General features: G+C 33.2%; 2 protein-coding genes across 2 annotated transcripts in view; both read right to left on the minus strand.

The window, feature by feature from the left end:
• The window catches only part of LOC143054216 (MAM and LDL-receptor class A domain-containing protein 1-like), a 114010-nt gene extending 103740 nt beyond the window's left edge, over positions 1-10270 (minus strand). Inside the window, exons 1-3 of the mRNA XM_076227144.1 lie at positions 10182-10270; positions 8592-8742; positions 6975-7120 (exon numbers count right to left, since the gene is read on the minus strand). Of these exons, the coding sequence (XP_076083259.1) occupies positions 6975-7120; positions 8592-8742; positions 10182-10230 (346 nt within the window). The 5' untranslated portion in view covers positions 10231-10270. The remainder of the gene's footprint in view (positions 1-6974; positions 7121-8591; positions 8743-10181) is intronic.
• A 274-nt stretch (positions 10271-10544) lies between these two features.
• Positions 10545-24238, minus strand: part of LOC143054217 (MAM and LDL-receptor class A domain-containing protein 1-like) — a 41063-nt gene continuing 27369 nt past the window's right edge. The window contains exons 13-17 of the mRNA XM_076227145.1: positions 22548-22607; positions 20357-20644; positions 14084-14179; positions 13209-13445; positions 10545-11422 (exon numbers count right to left, since the gene is read on the minus strand). Coding sequence (XP_076083260.1) covers positions 11292-11422; positions 13209-13445; positions 14084-14179; positions 20357-20644; positions 22548-22607 — 812 coding nt within the window. The 3' untranslated portion in view covers positions 10545-11291. The remainder of the gene's footprint in view (positions 11423-13208; positions 13446-14083; positions 14180-20356; positions 20645-22547; positions 22608-24238) is intronic.

Raw genomic sequence — 24238 nt, forward strand, 5'->3', positions numbered from 1 at the left:
ATTTTTGACCCAAATCACCCACATAACATGTTTGGCTATAAAAATTGCTGTTTCTCACATAAATAGACCATGCAGGGTTCTTTTTCTTAGAGATGTTATTTCTAACATTGTATTTGAATGCTCTGTTGGTACTATTTCCATAAATAAACTTCAACTAGAGGCTCTAAAGAGCCTGTGTCGCTCACATTGGTATATGTGAATATTAAACAAAAGAAGCAGATAGATTCATGACAAAATTGTGTTTTGGTGATGGTGATGTGTTTGTACATCTTACTTTACTGAACATTCTTGCTGCTTACAATTATCTCTATCTACAATGAACTTGGCCCAGTAGTTTCAGTGGAAAATGTTAGTAAAAACTTATAAATTTTATGAAAATTGTTAAAAATTGACTATAAAGGACAATAACTCCTTAAGGGGTCAATTGACCATTTCAGTCATGTTGACTTATTTGTAAATCTTACTTTTCTGAACATTATTCCTGTTTACAGGTTATCTCTATCTATAATAGTATTCAAGATAATAACCAAAAACAGCAAAATTTCCTAAAACTTACCAATTCAGGGGCAGCAACCCAACAACAGGTTGTCCGATTCATCTGAAAATTTAAGGGCAGATAGATCTTGACCTGATAAACAATTTTATTCCAGTCAGATTTGCTCTAAATGCTTTGGTTTTTGAGTTATATAAGCCAAAAACTGCATTTTACCCCTATGTTCTATTTTTAGCCATGGCGGCCATCTTGGTTGGATGGCCGGGTCACCGGACACATTTTTTAAACTAAATACCCCAAAAATGATTGTGGCCAAGTTTTGATTTATTTAACCCAGTAGTTTCTGAGGAGACGATTTTTTGTAAAAGATTACTAAGATTTACGAAAAATGGTTAAAACTTGACTATAAAGGGCAATAACTCCTAAAGGGGTCAACTGACCATTTCAGTCATGTTGACTTATTTGTAAATCTTACTTTGCTGAACATTATTGCTGTTTACAGTTTATCTCTATCTATAATAATATTCAAGATAATAACCCAAGACAGTAAAACTTCCATAAAATTACCAATTCAGGGGCAGCAACCCAACAACGGGTTGTCCGATATATCTGAAAATTTAAGAGCAGATAGATCTTGACCTGATAAACAATTGTACTCCAGTCAGATTTGCTCTAAATGCTTTGGTTTTTGAGTTATAAGCCAAAAACTGCATTTTACCCCTATGTTCTATTTTTAGCCATGGCGGCCATCTTGGTTGGATGGCCGGGTCACCGGACACATTTTTTAAACTAAATACCCCAAAAATGATTGTGGCCAAGTTTGGATTAATTTAACCCAGTAGTTTCTGAGGAGAAGATTTTTTGTAAAAGATTACTAAGATTTACGAAAAATGGTTAAAAATTGACTATAAAGGGCAAGAACTCCTAAAGGGGTCAACTGAACATTTTGGTCATGTTGACTTATTTGTAAATCTTACTTTGCTGAACATTATTGCTGTTTACAGTTTATCTCTATCTATAATAATATTCAAGATAATAAACCAAAACAGTAAAATTTCCTTAAAATTACCAATTCAGGGGCAGCAACCCAACAACGGGTTGTCCAATTCATCTGAAAATTTCAGGGCAGACAGATCTTGACCAGATAAACAATTTACCCCGTTCAGATTTGCTCTAAATGCTTTGGTTTTTGAGTTATAAGCCAACTAGAGGCTCTAAAGAGCCTGTGTCGCTCACCTTGGTCTATGTGAATATTAAACAATGGACACAGATGGATTCATGACAAAATTGTGTTTTGGTGATGGTGATGTGTTTGTAGATCTTACTTTACTAAACATTCTTGCTGCTTACAATTATCTCTATCTATAATGAACTTGGCCCAGTAGTTTCAGAGGAGAAGATTTTTGTAAAAGATAACAAAGATTTACGAAAAATGGTTCAAAATTGACTATAAAGGGCAATAACTCCTAAAGGGATCAACTGACCATTTCAGTCATGTTGACTTATTTGTAAATCTTACTTTGCTGAACATTATTGCTGTTTACAGTTTATCTCTATCTATAATAATATTCAAGATAATAACCAAAAACAGCAAAATTTCCTTAAAATTACCAATTCAGGGGCAGCAACCCAACAAAGGTCGTCCGATTCATCTGAAAATTTCAGGGCAGATAGATTTTGACCTGATGAACAATTTTAACCATGTCAGATTTGCTCTAAATGCTTTGGTTTTTAAGTTATAAGCCAAAAACTGCATTTTACCCCTATGTTATATTTTTAGGCGTGGTGGCCATCTTGGTTAGTTGGCCGGGTCACCGGACACATTTTTTAAACTAGATACCCCAATGATGATTGTGGCCAAGTTTGGTTAAATTTGGCCCAGTAGTTTCAGAGGAGAAGATTTTTGTAAAAGTTAACGCAGGACGACGACGCACAACGTCGACGGACGACGACGATGGACGATGCCGGACGCCAAGTGATGAGAAAAGCTCACTTGGCCTTTCGGCCAGGTGAGCTAAAAACTGCATTTTACCCCTATGTTCTATTTTTAGCCATGGCGGCTATCTTGGTTGGTTGGCCGGGTCACCGGACACATTTTTTAAACAAGATACCCCAATGATGATTGTGGCCAAGTTTGGTTTAATTTGGCCCAGTAGTTTCAGAGGAGAAGATTTTTGTAAAAGTTAACGACGACGGACGACGGAAGCCAAGTGATGGGAAAAGCTCACTTGGCCCTTTGGGCCAGGTGAGCTAAAAATGGACATTTTGTATCGAAATTTTACAATTTTCTGAGTTTTTTGTTGTTGACACGTGACATTGGACTGATTATCACGTGATCAAAGATGATATATTTTTTTTACAAACCTGTCATTAATATTACTGAAAAACTATTTTCTATAAAAAGTCTGAGTTGATAAGCCTACTAACAGTAATAAGAAAGTTATGATTGATTGAAATTTGATCGTTCCTCAGCAGCAAAAATAGTGCATTTTTTGCCGAATGGTAAAGAGTTAAGAGATAAAAGGGGTCGAAATTTTAGACATTTACTCAAAATTTCGTTTTTTTGGACATTTCTATCCTTTGGATAGACACATCTAACTTTTTTATTTCAACAGATAAACACAAGCGGATTTTGGTAAAAAAATTATGAAAATTTTCTTTACATAGATATGCTCTTAATATGTACAACAATTCTTTGGAAATAATTGATTTTTAACAAAGTTTAAGAATTTTAGGAAAAATACAGAATTTTTTGCTGTATATTTTTCAAATTTACAAAAAATTCATTGTTGACTTTTTCATTAAAATTGGTACAAATAATCTTCAAATGTAATCAAGCCTAATGCCATTTTAAAAAAGAGGGGTCCATGTACTCGTTTTCAAGTTAAATCAGTTTAAATCATAAAAAAAAACAGTTGAAAAATGCATCTTTTCACGAGATGTGACAGTTTGACTTCGCAAAAATAACATTTTACGTTAGCAACGTCATTACCGCCCCTGTAACTGTATCGTATGCCCTTAAGTATTTATAAATCTTTGGATTTTGAGCATTCCTTATAAACATGACAAAATGATTGGCTGAAAGTTTAACCCCCCCCCCCCCCATGTTGACTTATTTGTAAATCTTACTTTGCTGAACATTATTGCTGTTTACAGTTTATCTCTATCTATAATAATATTCAAGATAATAACCAAAAACAGTAAAATTTCCTTAAAATTACCAATTCAGGGGCAGCAACCCAACAACAGGTTGTCCGATTCATCTGAAAATTTCAGGGCAGATAGATTTTGACCTGATGAACAATTTTAACCATGTCAGATTTGCTCTAAATGCTTTGGTTTTTGAGTTATATAAGCCAAAAACTGCATTTTACCCCTATGTTCTATTTTTAGCCATGGCGGCCATCTTGGTTGGATGGCCGGGTCACCGGACACATTTTTTAAACTAAATACCCCAAAAATGATTGTGGCCAAGTTTGGATTTATTTAACCCAGTAGTTTCTGAGGAGACGATTTTTTGTAAAAGATTACTAAGATTTACGAAAAATGGTTAAAACTTGACTATAAAGGGCAATAACTCCTAAAGGGGTCAACTGACCATTTCAGTCATGTTGACTTATTTGTAAATCTTACTTTGCTGAACATTATTGCTGTTTACAGTTTATCTCTATCTATAATAATATTCAAGATAATAACCCAAGACAGTAAAACTTCCATAAAATTACCAATTCAGGGGCAGCAACCCAACAACGGGTTGTCCGATATATCTGAAAATTTAAGAGCAGATAGATCTTGACCTGATAAACAATTGTACTCCAGTCAGATTTGCTCTAAATGCTTTGGTTTTTGAGTTATAAGCCAAAAACTGCATTTTACCCCTATGTTCTATTTTTAGCCATGGCGGCCATCTTGGTTGGATGGCCGGGTCACCGGACACATTTTTTAAACTAAATACCCCAAAAATGATTGTGGCCAAGTTTGGATTAATTTAACCCAGTAGTTTCTGAGGAGAAGATTTTTTGTAAAAGATTACTAAGATTTACGAAAAATGGTTAAAAATTGACTATAAAGGGCAATAACTCCTAAAGGGGTCAACTGAACATTTTGGTCATGTTGACTTATTTGTAAATCTTACTTTGCTGAACATTATTGCTGTTTACAGTTTATCTCTATCTATAATAATATTCAAGATAATAAACCAAAACAGTAAAATTTCCTTAAAATTACCAATTCAGGGGCAGCAACCCAACAACGGGTTGTCCAATTCATCTGAAAATTTCAGGGCAGATAGATCTTGACCAGATAAACAATTTACCCCGTTCAGATTTGCTCTAAATGCTTTGGTTTTTGAGTTATAAGCCAACTAGAGGCTCTAAAGAGCCTGTGTCGCTCACCTTGGTCTATGTGAATATTAAACAATGGACACAGATGGATTCATGACAAAATTGTGTTTTGGTGATGGTGATGTGTTTGTAGATCTTACTTTACTAAACATTCTTGCTGCTTACAATTATCTCTATCTATAATGAACTTGGCCCAGTAGTTTCAGAGGAGAAGATTTTTGTAAAAGATAACAAAGATTTACGAAAAATGGTTCAAAATTGACTATAAAGGGCAATAACTCCTAAAGGGATCAACTGACCATTTCAGTCGTGTTGACTTATTTGTAAATCTTACTTTGCTGAACATTATTGCTGTTTACAGTTTATCTCTATCTATAATAATATTCAAGATAATAACCAAAAACAGCAAAATTTCCTTAAAATTACCAATTCAGGGGCAGCAACCCAACAAAGGTCGTCCGATTCATCTGAAAATTTCAGGGCAGATAGATTTTGACCTGATGAACAATTTTAACCATGTCAGATTTGCTCTAAATGCTTTGGTTTTTAAGTTATAAGCCAAAAACTGCATTTTACCCCTATGTTATATTTTTAGGCGTGGTGGCCATCTTGGTTAGTTGGCCGGGTCACCGGACACATTTTTAAAACTAGATACCCCAATGATGATTGTGGCCAAGTTTGGTTAAATTTGGCCCAGTAGTTTCAGAGGAGAAGATTTTTGTAAAAGTTAACGCAGGACGACGACGCACAACGTCGACGGACGACGACGATGGACGATGCCGGACGCCAAGTGATGAGAAAAGCTCACTTGGCCTTTCGGCCAGGTGAGCTAAAAACTGCATTTTACCCCTATGTTCTATTTTTAGCCATGGCGGCTATCTTGGTTGGTTGGCCGGGTAACCGGACACATTTTTTAAACAAGATACCCCAATGATGATTGTGGCCAAGTTTGGTTTAATTTGGCCCAGTAGTTTCAGAGGAGAAGATTTTTGTAAAAGTTAACGACGACGGACGACGGAAGCCAAGTGATGGGAAAAGCTCACTTGGCCCTTTGGGCCAGGTGAGCTAAAAATGGACATTTTGTATCGAAATTTTACAATTTTCTGAGTTTTTTGTTGTTGACACGTGACATTGGACTGATTATCACGTGATCAAAGATGATATATTTTTTTTACAAACCTGTCATTAATATTACTGAAAAACTATTTTCTATAAAAAGTCTGAGTTGATAAGCCTACTAACAGTAATAAGAAAGTTATGATTGATTGAAATTTGATCGTTCCTCAGCGGCAAAAATAGTGCATTTTTTGCCGAATGGTAAAGAGTTAAGAGATAAAAGGGGTCGAAATTTTAGACATTTACTCAAAATTTCGTTTTTTTGGACATTTCTATCCTTTGGATAGACACATCTAACTTTTTTATTTCAACAGATAAACACAAGCGGATTTTGGTAAAAAAATTATGAAAATTTTCTTTACATAGATATGCTCTTAATATGTACAACAATTCTTTGGAAATAATTGATTTTTAACAAAGTTTAAGAATTTTAGGAAAAATACAGAATTTTTTGCTGTATATTTTTCAAATTTACAAAAAATTCATTGTTGACTTTTTCATTAAAATTGGTACAAATAATCTTCAAATGTAATCAAGCCTAATGCCATTTTAAAAAAGAGGGGTCCATGTACTCGTTTTCAAGTTAAATCAGTTTAAATCATAAAAAAAAACAGTTGAAAAATGCATCTTTTCACGAGATGTGACAGTTTGACTTCGCAAAAATAACATTTTACGTTAGCAACGTCATTACCGCCCCTGTAACTGTATCGTATGCCCTTAAGTATTTATAAATCTTTGGATTTTGAGCATTCCTTATAAACATGACAAAATGATTGGCTGATAGTTTAACCCCCCCCCCCAAAAAAAAAAAAACAATGGACTGAAATCTCAATGGATTATAAACATATAGACTCAGGAAAATATAGAGCTTGACCTATTGTATACTAGCTATATAGACACCTGTCTACTGTTGTGGACTCACTCTGTTGGACCTTAAATGTCTGTTGGTTATTTTATTGTTGCTGTTTTATTATTAACCTATAAAGTATGTAAATGCTGTAATAAAGACAAGCTAAACTTACCACATTTTATCCCCGTTACATAATCATAATTTGTTTCATTTATCTGACAATCTGACAGTTGTCTTGATGCTGATGTACACCGGACAGATTGTTTTGCATGTTTTGGTAAACCTCTCATATAGAATGTGATCCTAATAATTCCAGATCTGAAAATTAATAAAAAAAAAAAGCTGACATACTAAACACAACGAGAATGTGTCCATAGTACACAGATGCCCCACTCACACTATCATTTTCTATGTTCAGTGGACTGTGAAATTGGGGTCCAAACTCTAATTGGGCATTAAAATTAGAAAGATCATATCATAGGAAACATGTGTACTAAGTTTCCAGTTGATTGGACTTCAACTTCATCAAAAACTACCTTGACCAAAAACTATAACCAACAAGAATGTGTCTATAGTATACGGATGCCCCACTCGCACTATCATTTTCTATGTTTAGTGGACCGTGAAATTGGGGTCAAAACTCTAATTTGGCATTAAAATTAGAAAGATCATATCATAGGGAACATGTGTACTAAGTTTCAAGTTGATTGGACTTCAACTTCATCAAAAACTACCTTGACCAAATACTTTAATCTGAAGCGGGACGGACGGACGAGCGGACGGACAAACAAACGAACAATCGCACAGACCAGAAAACATAATGATCCTCTACTATCGTAGGTGGGGCATAAAAACTTTAATCTGAATAGGGACAGACGGCCGAACGAACTTAAAAGGAGTTCAAACGAAAGGACGGCCGAACGAACAGACGCACAGACCGAAAAACATAATGCCCCTAAGGCATAAAAAGTTATCTCCATGGAATCAATTAACAACATTTTTTCCTAATCTTTACTCTCCCTCTGCTTCTCTCCATCACAGAAGTTATAATTTCCTATATACATGGAATTTTTTGGTGCTATATAAGCTTATAGCTTTTTAAGAGTGCAAATGCTGAAATGGCTTGCGTGCTTTACTGACCATGATTCAATTTTATACGAAAGGTATCACATTATCTAAACATTATCAATGATCCATGAAAATAAGGTCATGGTCAAAAGAAACCTGCTAGATTCACATGCACACCTTACAATCATTCCCTACACCTAATATAATTGAACTATTGCTTATAGTATCTCAGAAACGGACCAAACCATGAAAAGTTATGGTTATCACTGATCCATGAAATGAGGTCATGGCTAGATTCACCCTTTCTGAATATGTACATCTAACAATTATTCCATACTTCAAATAAAGTTAAAATATTTCTTATATTATCTGAAATATGCTGATTCCACATACAGATAAGCATTCCTGTCTGGCATTCTACGACATTCGTCACTGACAAGAATAAAAATCACATAATTTATCAAGGCATGACTGAAGGCCATTTGAAGATTCGGAGGTCAAACTTAGGGCAATTAAGGAGATCCCAATGGAACAGGCTTGATAGCATTTTGATAAAATGTATCAATTATGTCCTTCATAAACAAGTTGAACAATTTAGGACTCAAAACATCTCCTTGCATGACTCCATGAGTTGCAAGAGTGGAATAACTCCCTTAGTTGCCCTGGAAAAATATGTACAGTAGAGTGAAAATATATGACAGATACTACATGTTGTACTTACGAATATCCTAGATATTGACAGATCAAGGATGGACAGTATGTTGTTTCACGACAGTAAACATATCCAAACTGTCCTCTGATTACAATCTCAACTATGCCTTCTGCATTGTCTACTGTTGTAAATGTTGGTAAAATATCCAAATGAGATATAACTAGAAAAAGTTAAGAACAGAATCAAATATATATCACAGGTGATTGAATTTTGGTTACCAAATTTCATGATTTCAGGAAAAATTGAATGTTTACGCTGCTTTTTCATCATGCTACTACTATAAAAAAAAAAACTTGGTATGTTAAAGTCATAAGAAACGAGTGATTTTTGAAAAATAATGTTGATCCAAATCTTGAACCAATGCATGTATATATCATAAACTTAGTCCACTGTGCACGATTTTATCATTTTTTATGCAAATATATCGTATAATCGTCAATTTTTTTTCTCTCTGTCTGTTATGATTTAACAAATACGGCTACTCATTAAATGCCGTGTTTTGAAGCCAAAGTTTACCGATCGTCACCTTATAGTAAATAATCAACAAAAAGCATGGGTATTTAGCATGTGTTTAACATATACAATCAGGTAATTGTTTATTTTAATGACAGATTCATGCGTATTGCTATCACCGGATATACGAGGAGGGTCACTCTTAGGTCACTATGCATACGGAAAATATGTCGGCGAATTGCTTCCTGGCAGCAAGCAATTAAAAATAAGTAAACTTCTTCTAAATGTGGACAAATTAAAGAATTTTCCTCAGAAAAAAAGTATATGTACATAAGTTGTATAATGAAAACTATCCATTTAGTTTTAAAAAACATATGCATATTTTTTTTTAATTTGAGGTTTCATATGACTTGAATGGCAGCCAACATTTACAGTGAATTACAATAACAAAATTTTATAAACAAGAGTGCACACAATGTATTGCTTATCTACTTATGATTGAATCTGAAATATGAAAGTTTGACTACAAGTATCAAACAAACTTAACATTATCAATGGTGTATGAAAATTAGTTCATGGTCAGATAAACCACGTCAGACAATCATGTACACCTTACAATCATTCCATTTACCACATATATAGTGATCCTGTTGCTTATAGTATCTGAGAAATAAACAAAACCACCAAAAACTTAACATTGTCCAATGAACAATGAAAATAAAGTCAAGGTCAGTCAGACATGTACACCTTACAATCATTCCATACACCAAATATAGCTGACCTATTGATTATAGTATCTGAGATACACTGACCTGACCACACAACTTTAACCTTGATCACTGATTCATGATATGATGTCGAGGCCAGGTGAGCCCTACCTGACAAGACATGTACATGTTACAAAGAACCTATAATCTTATTACTCATAATAAGTGAGTATTTCACTTAACAAAAAAACTTTTTTTTTCAATCAGTCACTGACAATGACTGATCTGTTACGTCATGGTTTTTCCTCCATTTAAGATGTAACAATTGCAAAAAAATATCTTTTTTTATAACGTAACTCTCGTATATTGTATTTAGGCAGTTTCCAGCTATAATTGTCCCTGTTTGGAAGACATTTTCCACGTTCTAAATAATACTTACTATTACTCACAGCAGTTGTAGATCTTTGAGTTGATGTGAATGGTGGCATACTCGTACTGGTACTGATATTTCCTATATAGTCTGAAAATTTTTAGAGTTTTCTACAGAAAGTTAAGTTTTGCGCCTTCATTTTTATACAGTATGAAGATGTAAAGGTGTCTATTCTAGTTAACTTGTATTTCTTGGTTGCTGTCTCACTGAAGTTTACCTCATTTCGTAAAATATCAAAGCAATTTTGTAGCAAAATGTTGAGGCCAGTGAGTCAATTCTCTGGAAACTAAAACATAGTTCACTAAGGGAGTACATCTGTCGGTAACAATAACTAGTACTTTGAGGGTACTCACAAAAAGAATTTCCGGCACCTATAAGTATATTTATTATCTCCCCTTGAACATGTAGGACCGAGACTAGTTCCCATTTGCATATCCTCATCTAGTGTTCTATAACTGTGCAAGGTTTCATCAATATATAAGCCTAGCCATTTAGGAGTGCACTTACAAGCCACATGGACAGACAGACAGATAGATTACTGTCGCATTGACTTCACCACTTATTTTCTCTTGTTTATGTGAATATTGTTGTATGCAGCAGAATTAAAGTGGGTTTTTTGTTGTTGTTTTTTTTACTTAATTTATAAAATGTGTAACATCTATGGTCAGGTTTATATTAAAATTGTCTGAGGTGAACAGAAAGGAACAATTCTGTATTGGTTTCACATTCAGAGCCAAAATCTAAAAGATGTCAAATCTTACAGGAATTTGAATACTGAAGAGTCTTAGAGTCTATATCATGCATTATAATCCTCCGGGTGCAGGATTTTCTCTCTTTGTTGAAGACCCATTGGTGGCCTTGAACTGTTTTCTGCTCTTTGTTTGGGTTGTTGTCTCGTTGACGCATTCCTGTTTCCATTCTCAATTTTATTATGTCATCCTGGTGCCTTTCATGTTACTATTCCATGTATACAGAATGGATTTTGCTTATTGTTGAAGGCTGTATAATCGTCTTGGAATGATAAAAGGAAATATTTGTTTGATTTGATAAAAAAAAAAATATGCCTAAAATATACTTTGTTCAACAGTACATCAGTCTGCCACTGATAAAATAATGATTTTATAACATGCCTGGTAAAGTTAAGCAAGCATCATCATCCCTTAACAAGTCACAGTAATAACTGAGTTTGTACATTGATGGACTTGTATTGTTGTAACCACAAACTCCAGAAAATAACATGTTGAAGGTGTCTAAAAATAAATTGAAAATTTAGGTTAAGCATGTGACAAAAATGGCTTTTACACTTCAAAATTTATTTTGAGTATTAAAAGACAAACCTATGCAGCTGAAAAAGTCTTGAGAAATGAAAAGCTCATGTAAACAGTCCAAAAAGTGTGTATTACACTCTAAAAGCATGTCTTGTTGGCAACTATGTCCTTAGCTTTGTATTGACAGGGAATATAGTAATTATCATACCATTGAGTAATTTCCCTTTGCAAAAATTAAATAATTGATTAAAGTTTGCTTTACGTCCAGTGTGCAAAAGTTGAAATGTACTTTTCAGTATTAATCATTTTTCATTACTTGAACCCCTGATTGATTAAAATAACAATATAGACACCAATGAACCTGTGTATCTAACCTGCAGGTATCTCACAGTGCAGAAAGTTGATACAGTTATTAATGACTTCAGACATTCCCAGTTCAGACATTCCCAGTTGTATACCTATAGCTATTTCAACTGCACCAAATCATTTCTTTCCTTAAAACATTTTTGCAGTGTACTTCCAGCTATGTACTGGATCAAAATGTTGAGTCAAATTTTAACCTATAAGCTCCTATGAAGTAAATCAGTTTTTAATTTTTCTTCATTCCATATTCCACAAGCTTAGTTGATAAGTACCCACAAATAACAAATTTTAGAGTCTTTGGTTTAAATCATAACATTTCACATTCAAAACAAGCAGGAGAACATAACATCAACAAGAGGCTGTCACAACGACAGCAAACCGGATTTATTAACATTTATTTGTGTCCTGCCAATATCACAAGAACCATAACTGATGAACGGTGAAAGTGAAAATCGTCAATATCAAATTTGACCTCCATTTTGTCATCAGTATCAACATATTAAAATTTGAAAAGCTTAGGTTGAATCAGGTTCATGAGTAAATGCAACAACATGAATGGAAACGCCATTTTTCGAATTTCAAGAACCATAACTCCTGAACGGTAAAAGTCAAAATCGACATTATTGAACTTGACCTCCATTTTGTCATCAGTAACAACATATTAAAATTTGAAAAGCTTTGGTTGAACAGTTCATGAGTAAATGCACGGACACGACTGGAAAAGCCATTTTTCACTCTTTCAAGAAACATAACTCCTGAACGGTAAAAGTCAAAATCGTCATTATTGAACTTGACCTCCATTTTGTCATCAGTAACAACATATTAAAATTTGGGAAGCTTTGGTTGAACAGTTCATGCATAAATGCACGGACATGACTAGAAATGCCATTTTTCAATCTTTCAAGAACCATAACTCCTGAACAGTAAAAGTCAAAATCGTCATTATTGAACTTGACCTTCATTTTGTTGTCTGTAACAACATATTAAATTTGAAAAGCTTTGGTTGAATGGTTCATGCGTAAATGCACGGACAACATTTGGTTGCCGCCCGTCCGACCGCCCGGCCGCCCGCCGTACATCCCCAAATCAATAACCAATATTTTGGTCATAAAAATCCGGTTAATAAAACAATTACTGTAAAAGTTAATATTGGTGGCAGCTTCTTTATATTTATGCAATTTCAATGCATTAACTTTTCAAGCAAGGGCTATACATTTGCACATTGAATGATCAGTCGCTATTCGTATTAGTATTGTTGATTTATACAAACAATTCTTACTTGTGATATTTTTATGCATTTTACATTGTTCACCAAATAAGAAAAATTAACCCAAGTGCAAAAATTTCTAGATCAAGAGACATGATATTTGATTATACAATTTTATAGTTAAGTTCTGAGACTTACCATGACAACTCTGTCGACAAATTTGTTGAGTAGTGTCTCTCCGGCAGACAGGGAACAATGCAGCGCACATGAGGTGGGTGTATAACATCTGACATGGATCACTTGGAATCTGGGACCAATAGTACCATACATTGGCTGCTTCATTATAATTCTGGTGACCAAAGACATTAGGGAATTTGGTGAAATTCAGACCAAATATTCTAGAACACACCGTTGTATCATGGTAATAACAACCATCTGAAAGATAAATCATATATAAATGCATGGTTATTTCCTTGTGTGAAATATACAGAATACTGTTCCAAAAGTTATACAATAAAATTTATCTGATTTATTTTGTACTATGAATCATCTTGCTGACATGCACAACTCTGCAAGCATCTTATTCTTTTACATAGTTTAAGCTCATGTCTTAGGTTTCTGATTTACAGTTATAATTATGTAGTTCCATTATATTTAGCACATTTTAACTTGTAAAGGTTTATTAGTATTTTACATAATCAGCATATGATTTGGTTAAATTGTTCCATTCCAAAAATCATCAAATTATACTCGTCTTGGTTTTGCATTGTATATTTGTGTAAGATTATTAATATCTTAATACTCTTGGAGTTAATATGGCACATTCATGTTTTTAACTGATTTACTGATACAAATTTATCAACATAAGTGTGACATTACCTATGATATAATTAAAAAACAACATATGGTTAAAATCTCTCCGTCCATGCAAACAGTTGTGTTCGATTTTTTTTCTAATAGAGTCCAAGTTAAAAGTAAAAACATTGCATCAGAAATTGAGACAACTGCATGTAAGCATCTTCCTCATACAGAATTGAAAAAGGGAGGTAATTCTTATACCATAAAAGACTTACCATATATTGGGGAGACTGTAGTAGTACTGACGGCAGTTGTGTTATACAGAGAATATGTGGTGGAAATGGATGGTGTGCTGGGTGACGTTGTGTTATCTGTAAATAGGTCCAAACATTAGGCATTAAGACACATGATTTAATTAGTATAACAAAAATATATCTGTTAGACAGTCTGAAAATATCAAAAACAAAAAAGTTCAAATCCAACAAAAACATAATTTCAAAACGTATAAAGATGTTTAATTTATGTAAAATAAACCAATGTTCAACAAGTAAAAACATCAATGTTCATGACGATAAATATTACATGATACCGGAAATGGATCGATTACCAAAATAAATAAAAATAAGTATGCGAACCCGAGTCGCGTAACATTGCATTGGCTTTGTCTATTGACCAGGGATCGTCGATTAAGTTTCATCCATCATTTACTGGAAGTGTCATTTCTTTAAATTTTGCGAGAATTTCAGACATCGTGGATATCAGATTGCCCCTGGATATCTATAGATGGAAATTCGGAAAATAAATTAAGTTTTTGTCTTATTTATATATGAAACATAATATGTTGTTAAACTGGTAAATAGAAGGGACGCTTTAATTGCACATCAAGACAATAATGAATAATCAAGAAAAAACAAGTGTGTCAGTTGAGAGAAACACCACAAAATCAATAGTTAATCTATATATTATTTAGTTTACATTTCTTCAATCATTGTCCTCAAATTTAGTATAATTATTATGTACCTACTGGCTACAATTTTTATTCCAAAACAGCTGCAAAATTGTCCTTTACATGTCATTTCATTGGTTGGTTTGCTGTTAGGTTTCTGTCCCAATGATGTTAACCCATTTCCTACTTTTCTAAATTTTTGACACATATAAACAAATGGATTTCATTTGTGTGTGATGCACAATAGTGCTAAGTAAGAATCATATATTAGATTACAAGAAATACTTCAATATTTATTGGGATCATCAGGGCAAGTAACTTTTTTTCCGGACTAAGTTAAATTTTTAGTTTTACTTGCCCAGGGACAAGTGCTCACAACAAATATTTCCACACCCCTGGTAACAATTCTTTGCGACATATTTTGTGCCTGCTGTTTTGTGGTCTAGAAAAAGTGTCATATTTGTGTGATGAGCTTACAAGCTTTTTTCTTAAGTTTATTTGCATAATTTTAATTATTACTAGAACACACCCGTGATATCGCGGGTCCGTGACTGAATTAAAGTCTATAACTATGCGCAAGCCTTATCTTAGTATTAGTACTGTCATCTGATAAAGTCATGCCGATTATAAGATACACAATTTTCTCTGCTTTCAAATCTTTCTGTTTGAACCCGTCGAACTGGAACTTATCAATTATTGGTAATATTAAATATTTGGAAAACAAAAGGTTCTGGAATGGAGTATTTTTTAATCAACAGCATTGTCCTATATTAGTTATAAATAAAGTTGAATTCTTTGATTCGCTGTTTTACGTCATGCCCGCTAACAAATTGAAACTTATTTTTAGTCCAGATTTTTAGTATTCGTATTGTTATCTTAGAAAGTCTTACGGATTAAAATACTACAATTATTGAGTGAGGTAACAATTTGACAATTTAGTAGTGTCAACCCTGTGATTATGACCCGTTTATATAGCATATTAATCCTGAATACACCGTTTGGTGGTGCGCCTGTCAGATGCGGAACATACAGATAAGGTAATAGGTAACAGGTGATTATACTATTGGTATCGGTATCGGACTCGACTCGGAACTTCCTAATTATTGGCGATATTAATTACATGGAAAACAAAAGGGCCTGGAGTGGTGTAATTTTTAATCTACACCTTTGTACTATATTAGTTGTATATAAAGTTGAATATTTTGATTCGTCGTTTTTACGTGATGACGGCTGACAAATTGGACCTCGTAATTTTAGTATTATAGATATCAGTAGAAAAGATGAACATGCATGTAGCTAGAACATGTAGAAGACCAGGATTTATTTTTTTGTGCAAGGATATTAAATGATTGTTGACTTTTCCAATTTAAAATTATGCACAAAGAAGAACCTTTATCAGGTTCAGTGTCGGATCCAGGGGGGGGGGGGTTCCAGGGGTTGGAACCCTCCCTTTTTTTTGGCCGATCAATGCATTTGAATGGAAGCATATAGTTGGAACCCCCCCTTTTTAAAATGGCTGGATCCGCCACTGCAGGTTGGGAACAACACCCCAAATGAGGGGTAACCCCTCAATGTCACAACATTGAAAAACACTTTTAAGTACAAATGAGCACATATTTATATATTATTTGAAGAAACTTTCCGCAAAGAACTATACATCTATCTGGTATTATATGGTCAAAACATGTCCAAGAATTTTGTAATGTTCCTGAACTTTTATCTTCTTTATTTATATAAAAATAATTGGACCCCTCATTTAGAAAAGTTGTTCCAAATATAATGAATTTTCCCACTTTTAGGTAAAAAAATCTATTTATTTTTACCCCTTGTCTTAGGGACAACCCCTCATTTAGGGGGTTGTTCCAACCTGTTTGTTTGGTCCTTGTGAAAAATGAAGAATAGTACATTAATTAATTGTACTTTAAATGATTTAGTAATTTAATTGAATACAAAAATGACATATATGTTACAGCAAGTGTAATGTCAATAAATTAGTGAATAAACTACTATTTATTATCTTTATGATAGTACTACATCATTGAATTTTGTCAATCAGCCATGCTTTTATTCTTAATTTAGCTGTGTAAGAACCTTCTTGCAGACGAAAATTCACCTGCCATGGTCACGATTCTACAATTCTGACTAACACACAGAGGAATAAAACACAAGTTCAAAATCTGGCATGTTAGAATAATCTTGAGAGAAAACATTTTTGATTGGCTTATTAATTTTATCATGAGAAAACCAGAATTTGAATGGCTGATCACGATTGTCTTCCCTTGGGAAGTCTACCAGACAGGTACTATTAACCAGACAGGTTCTAATAGTACCTGTTGGGATCTACTGCAGGAATTCTCATTTTTCAAAATTTATACCAGTCTGGGTTCTACCAGACAGGTTCTAATAGTATCTGTTGGGATTTACCGCAGGAATTCTCATTTTTCAAAATTTATAACTGTCTGTGTTCTACCAGTCAGGTTCTAAAAGTACCTGTTTGGATTTACCGCAGGAATTCTCATTTTTCAAAATTTATACTTGTCTGGGTTCTACCCGTCAGATTCTAAAATAAAGTTTTCACTTTTCAGGGCTCTACTTCTAGGTTCTTAAAATTGCATAATTTATTTGTTAAAAAATTTTAAATTATGTTGAGTAGTTAATGGCAGAATAAGTTTACCATTCAAGTAAAACATTTCCTTTTCTACTCTTAGTATCTATATTAGTATAGATAAATGTGGTATGGTATATGACACTAGTTCTTGTCTATAAGGACACATCTACTGTTTCACTGTGGTATGGTATATGACACTAGTTATTGTCTATAAGGACACATCTACTGTTTCACTGTGGTATGGTATATGACACTAGTTCTTGTCTATAAGGACACATCTACTGTTTCACTGTGGTATGGTATATGACACTAGTTATTGTCTATAAGGACACATCTACTGTTTCACTGTGGTATGGTATATGACACTAGTTATTGTCTATAAGGACACATCTACTGTTTCACTGTGGTATGGTATATGACACTAGTTATTGTCTATAAGGACACATCTACTGTTTCACTGTGGTATGGTATATGACACTAGTTATTGTCTATAAGGACACATCTACTGTTTCACTGTGGTATGGTATATGACACTAGTTATTGTCTATAAGGACACATCTACTGTTTCACTGTGGTATGGTATATGACACTAGTTATTGTCTATAAGGACACATCTACTGTTTCACTGTGGTATGGTATATGACACTAGTTATTGTCTATAAGGACACATCTACTGTTTCACTGTGGTATGGTATATGAGATGAGACTTGTTAGTGTTATAAGGAGACATCTACTGTTCTGATTATAGTAATAGGTATAAACTACTATTTATTATCTTTATGATAGTACTGCATCATTGAATTTTGTCAATCAGCCATGCTTTTATTCTTAAGCTGTGTAAGAACCTTCATTTATCAATTCATAGAGAACACTTTTAGAGCTTGTGTTGTCACACAGGTCAATGTGCATCTTCTACAATTAACTCTCTCCAAAATTGTAAACTAGTAAATTAAGTAACGGCTTAAATCTCTTTTTTGTTGATATAGTTTACTGATCAATTATTTTTTACAGTTTCTCTTTATAATAAAGCCCAAAAAAAGTATTTGCCCAAAAAAGAGGATAAACAAAATGCCATTTAAGAGTAATCATGACTCCTGTGAAGAGTATACTAATGATAATATCATAGAAAACAATGTATAAGAGGTTCAACAGCAAATTTCCAATGCTTAAATTTCTTTGAAGAGATCTTGATCTCCACCTATGGAGGTTTGAAAAATTGACAACTATAATGCATGAATAAAGTTCTGTGAAAATTTTATTGTCAGTGTAATACAAATTATCACGCCCAAATAAGTTAACATGTTTTCAGCATAAAATATTTTATCAAATACTTACAACTAATGGTTAAACGAAGGCAAATTGTTTGAGCTATATAAGCGTCTATATTTGTTACATTACAACAAATGCTATGTCCATTGTTAGCTTGTATTGGCTTCCAGTTTAGGGTACCAGTAACAGTATAGGATTTTCTTGATGAATTGTATTTAGTGTCTGTTGAAAATTGATCAACAAATGATGTGTTAGTATTTTCATTTCTCATGGTCATTTCATATACTGGGTAACCATTGGCTGAAACACAGGTCCAGGTACCAGATTCTCCTGGTGCCAATGTGGCTGGTCCTTGCAATGTTGGAAACACTGGGTAAACTATAAAAGACACTTGTTTGTGAATTCTTCAAACACTTTTATATACATACTAAACTGAACTAGTAAATTAGACAGTACCATGTGTATGCTGTAATTACTGACTATTGTAGAAACCAACAACCAAATATTTCAAATTAGGATATAATACTGTAAATCAATGTAAAACTTACGAGAACATAATTGCTAGTGTCAAAATTAGTTAAAAAGTTTTTGCCAGAACAAATTGTTTTAAAAGTTGCATGCAGCAAGTACAAGTCAGAGACTCTTGAATTTTGATACCATGTTTAAGGGACCATAGATTTATTCTTTGCAGAGACTTGAGATTTCTTTCCAAGCATTACAAAGTACTGTAACACAGTTGAAGAATTTCTAATCTGTTTTAAAGTTTTGTAAAATTTAATGCAAAATGTATTTGAATAGACAATATGTTTACACAGGTGTTAATTGAGCTGCCTCTATAATGCTTTACTTTCCTTATTAATATAGAAGTGGTGTAGATTTGATTGACATCTTAATGGATCATGATAATTATTGTCACATTAACTGCTGAGAAGAGCCTACTTAAAAAGCTCCGAGCATGGCTCCGAGCATGCTCGGAGCTTCCTCGAAAGAATAAATCTATGATGCCTAATATTGCCAGTATGCTTATTCACTTCTTGCTGTCTGCATATTGTTGGTTTATATATTTCCATTCACTCAATACCTTTTGATTTTATTAGCTGATAATAAAAATGTAACAATAGAGGAGGAGGGATGACTCGGGAGTGCTCATTTCTTAAATCCTGCTTTTATACATGCAAGTGGACCTTTACAATCAGACAAAGTATGAAAGCTTTCTGTCAGACTGTCTCTGAATATTAATGTATTTCTGATAGAGACTAATAATTAGCATTTTCAAAATAATGACATGCTGGGGACTAAAAGAAATCAAATTTCAACAAGAATTTGTTTTCACTACCAGTAATCAAATCCATGAGTGGACCATTAAATGTTATCCTTTTGTGATTAATTTTAATATGAATTTTGTCACACATAATCTACTCCCTTAACCGTGCTGCAATATGGGAGATATGCCACTCTGAAACACCAAAAGGTTGCATGCACCGCAGTATGCTTTCATGTGCAACAAATTTTCTGACAAATGGTCATTTCTTAAAAGGATTGTTTTAAAAACTTTCAAGTTCTAAAATGGGAACTGATCAGGTTATCTTCAGGGAACCAACTGAATCAATTTTCAACTTTTTGATTTTAGCAGCAAAACACTTTGCTACAAATCAACCACCTGAAAGGAAAAAGTGTTATTAATATATATAGCTTGTTTCTTCTATGATTGTTATTTTTTCTTACAATAAACCTCGATGAATACAGTACTGCTCAGAGGGTTTTGTAGTACACCATTTTCTGCCTGGCATTCATAAGCCTCTAAATGTACATTCAGGCTTGCGATAAATGTCCAAGTTGTTGTAACTGTTCTACTTGTAGTTGTAGAAGTAATGCCATGAGTTATTTCTGTATTATCTTTAAACCATTTAACTGTTGGTGATGGATGACCCCCTGTTGACTGACATGACATCCTTACAATACTCCCTAGCATGATAGTTTGTGGTCGATTTATAACTGGTGATCCAGGAGGTACTACAATATTAAAATTGAAGATTCGATTTAAAGGAGATGCTTAGGTGTAATCCAAAATTTTCTACATAAAAGAAAGTGGCTGTACCAAGTCAGGAATATGACAGTTGTTATCCATTCTTTTGGTGTGTTTTGGCTTTTGATTTTGGAATTTTATTAGGGACTTTCTGTTTTAAATTTTCCTCGGAGTTCAGTATTTTCATTATTTTACTTTTAAGTTCATATTAATGAGACATTAACCCAACAACACAAATAACTTCAATAATAAAACATATTTTCAATTTCCATTCAATGTAGAAGCATAAACTAAGTTTTTATTACTAGTAATTTCTACATTATTTTCTTACGAATTATTAAAGATTTTTTACATTGAGGAGTATACAGATAAAGGTCACTTTAAAAAATGATGACAAAAATTGGTTTTTAAAAGGCAAAAATTGCTCAGGTGGAATGCAGGTGTAAATTTACCTAAATCAATAATTTTCACTTCTGTCAGTTGGATCGAATTCAATGCCTCTTCAATCATTGTTTGATAATTTAAATTGACTAGTTGCAAGACAATTTTTAAAACATGACTCTGTTTCTCCTGTAAGAAGGGCATTACAATATTATCCAGGGAAATCTTTGTAGTTATATCTATTCATATTGTGGCTGTTCAATGTTTTCTTTTGAACATAAACATTTACCGAGTGAAAACTAATAGTTCTATGCATTTATTTTTTACTTAAAAATAAGACCTATTCAAATAAGAAATTATGCTCAACTGTTATTTTCACCAAGCAAATGAAACTGTTTCTTTGAAAATTAAAGAGTTATAGAATAACTTATCGAAGAATTCAAATAGAGAAAAACATTAAACGAGTGACCAAACAACACTTTCATTCACGAGTTAATTATCAGTATTGTTCGGTCATGAGTTGAATATTTTTTTCGATATTTGAATTCTTTAGTTAGTTATTCTTTTTACCACATTGGCAAATGTTTTTTTTTTATGAAATTGAAGTAGACAATGTAAGGAACTATATCTTTTTCTACGCATTCACAATTTGTTTTGATCCGACGTTATCGACGTCTTGACAACTCCTATTATTATACCTTACGTATATTTCAAACAATTCTATTGGGTGAAACGTAATCACGTGACATGGAATAATTCAGTTAATTTTCATTCAATTGAAGGAAGGACGAATAACCCTAAAGAATTTACACCAGCGGTGAATAACCCTATTATTCACCGGTGAATAACCTTTTGAGTTTGTTTATTTGTACTTGAGTTACCTCCCATAAAAATGACGTCACAAACGTAAATAAACAAAATGGCAGCGTTCACGTTACACTGGAAGCCCATCGAGAGACGAGGAAATACAGCATTGGACATAGATAGAGCTGAGAGTGGCAGCAGCCGATGATGTCTCTTATAAACGGTCCTTTTCAGGGCCATCAATATTTTACAAAAAGATTCTACTTTTGTTGTATATTCGAGAAAATCAAACACAAATGTATTTTTTCAACTTGTCAACCCTCGGCAGCAGCCGATGATGTCTCTTATAAACGGTCCTTTTCAGGGCCATCAATATTTTACAAAAAGATTCTACTTTTGTTGTATATTCGAGAAAATCAAACACAAATGTATTTTTTCAAATTGTCAACCCTCAAAAGTTATTTCACTTCGGGCTGCGCCCTCAATGAAATAACCTTCTCGTGTTGACAATTTTGGATATTCACCTCTTCAACGGGCCATAATTGTATATTGTTGTATGACGTCAGAGGAGTGAAATAACTATGTTTATTTCACATGTGAAATTATCCGTTTTTATTTCACTGAGAAATCAACCAATGTAATAATTGGGTTTATTACTCGTATTCATTATATCAAAAGAATCACATAAAGGAAAGATCTGCTTACTTTGTAACTCAGCACTTTGGTTGTGGTATGATTCTGTCTTTACTTCTAATCCATTCTGACCTAAAACAAGCAAAAATCTCATGAATTTCATTTAGAGATTCACTGTTTCAAAATCTAAAGAATAATAGGTATTTTCATTATTTTGTAAACCAAAATGAAAATAATGACACTCCATTGGTTCCATGTTTTATGATGTTTTTATTGTTCTTTGTATATATGTGCCAAATCAAATTTACTTACTAACCTACAGTGACTTGACTGTTAGTGTTGCTCTACACCAATTGCAACTTATTCAAAATTCTGACCAAATTGCAATTTGTTTATTAAAATCAAATTGTTCAACTGGTCAGAAATTTGAACTAACTGCTGTAGAAAAACACAGCCAAGTGATGAAAGTGCAAGGTGATTAAATAAAATATACTCACAATCCTTTATAATAGGAACTTTCTTTTTATCTTTATTATAATAAGAACTAACTCCACTTTAATGATGTTGTGACAAAATGAGTCTTTCAGTTTGTATAGGTATATTATAGTCATTTCCATGCTGAAGGAACTGTTATTATTTTGAATTGCTATAAAAATGTCCAAACTATCTTTCATATAGTTTTTCTTTCTAAAAGTATTCTATATTCATAAGATGGTCAAAATTTTGAATGAGTTGCAATAGGTGGAGAGCAACACTAACAGTCAAGTCACTGTAACAAACACAACATTTTGGTGTTCACTTTGGACAATTTTACCCATAATCATGATAATGCAATAGATTTTGTTTTGGGTGATTGTGCATGAGCATAATTCAAACAATAAACATCAACTACCACAACCATATGTTTATTAATATAAGATAATTAAAAAAGTCTTGATCTTCATGAATTGGAAGTCTATTTGTTAATGGATAATCGGTGCTTGCTTTACTTTTATCATAAGATTATATATTCCCTAGCCTTTATATTCTGCTTATTTTTCAAGAACTAACACCTAAAATATATTCCAGTAAAATATTTTGAAATTCATCTCTTTTCTAAGATATTTGTCCCACAGTTTAAAATTTTGCCACAATTCATTAAAAAATATCAAAATGTTGTTATTTGAACTTTTGAAGCAAATATTCTAAAGAAATGAGTATGTAAAAACTTGTGAACAGATTTTAAAATGGCCATATTTAATTGTGCCTGTCAAATATAAGGAGTTGTCTTCTTTGGTATTTTCTATTAAATCAATTCATAACATGTCCAGACTCAGATTTATACTTCACATATAGTAGGCACTCTAATGTATAAAATTGTATTAACTTTTTTACTTATTTGTGTGGTTTCCTATATTACTCTCAAAGAGATGTATTCTTGATGTTAATTATTGCATCATATACTTATATTGTTTTAACTTTTTTTAAATATGTGTTGAGGTGGGTTGAGACGACAAAATTTTTTGTGACATTCGGTTTTTCATCAGGTCTAGTTGTTTAAAGAGATGTTCTTCAGACAAAGCTGCATGACACAGACATAAATATGATTGATGTTTAACGTCACATTCAAAACTATTGTGCTATTTCGTGGCGGTCAGTTTTTATTGGTGGAGGAAGCCAGAGTGCCAAGAGAGAACCACTGACATTCGATAGGAAAACTAACAATCCTAGTCAACTAAGGTTGGAGTTGAGTGCACCTACCACATGCGTGATTCAAACTCCTA

Source organism: Mytilus galloprovincialis, chromosome 12 (assembly GCF_965363235.1).
Source record: "Mytilus galloprovincialis chromosome 12, xbMytGall1.hap1.1, whole genome shotgun sequence".
Lineage (NCBI taxonomy): Eukaryota > Metazoa > Mollusca > Bivalvia > Mytilida > Mytilidae > Mytilus > Mytilus galloprovincialis.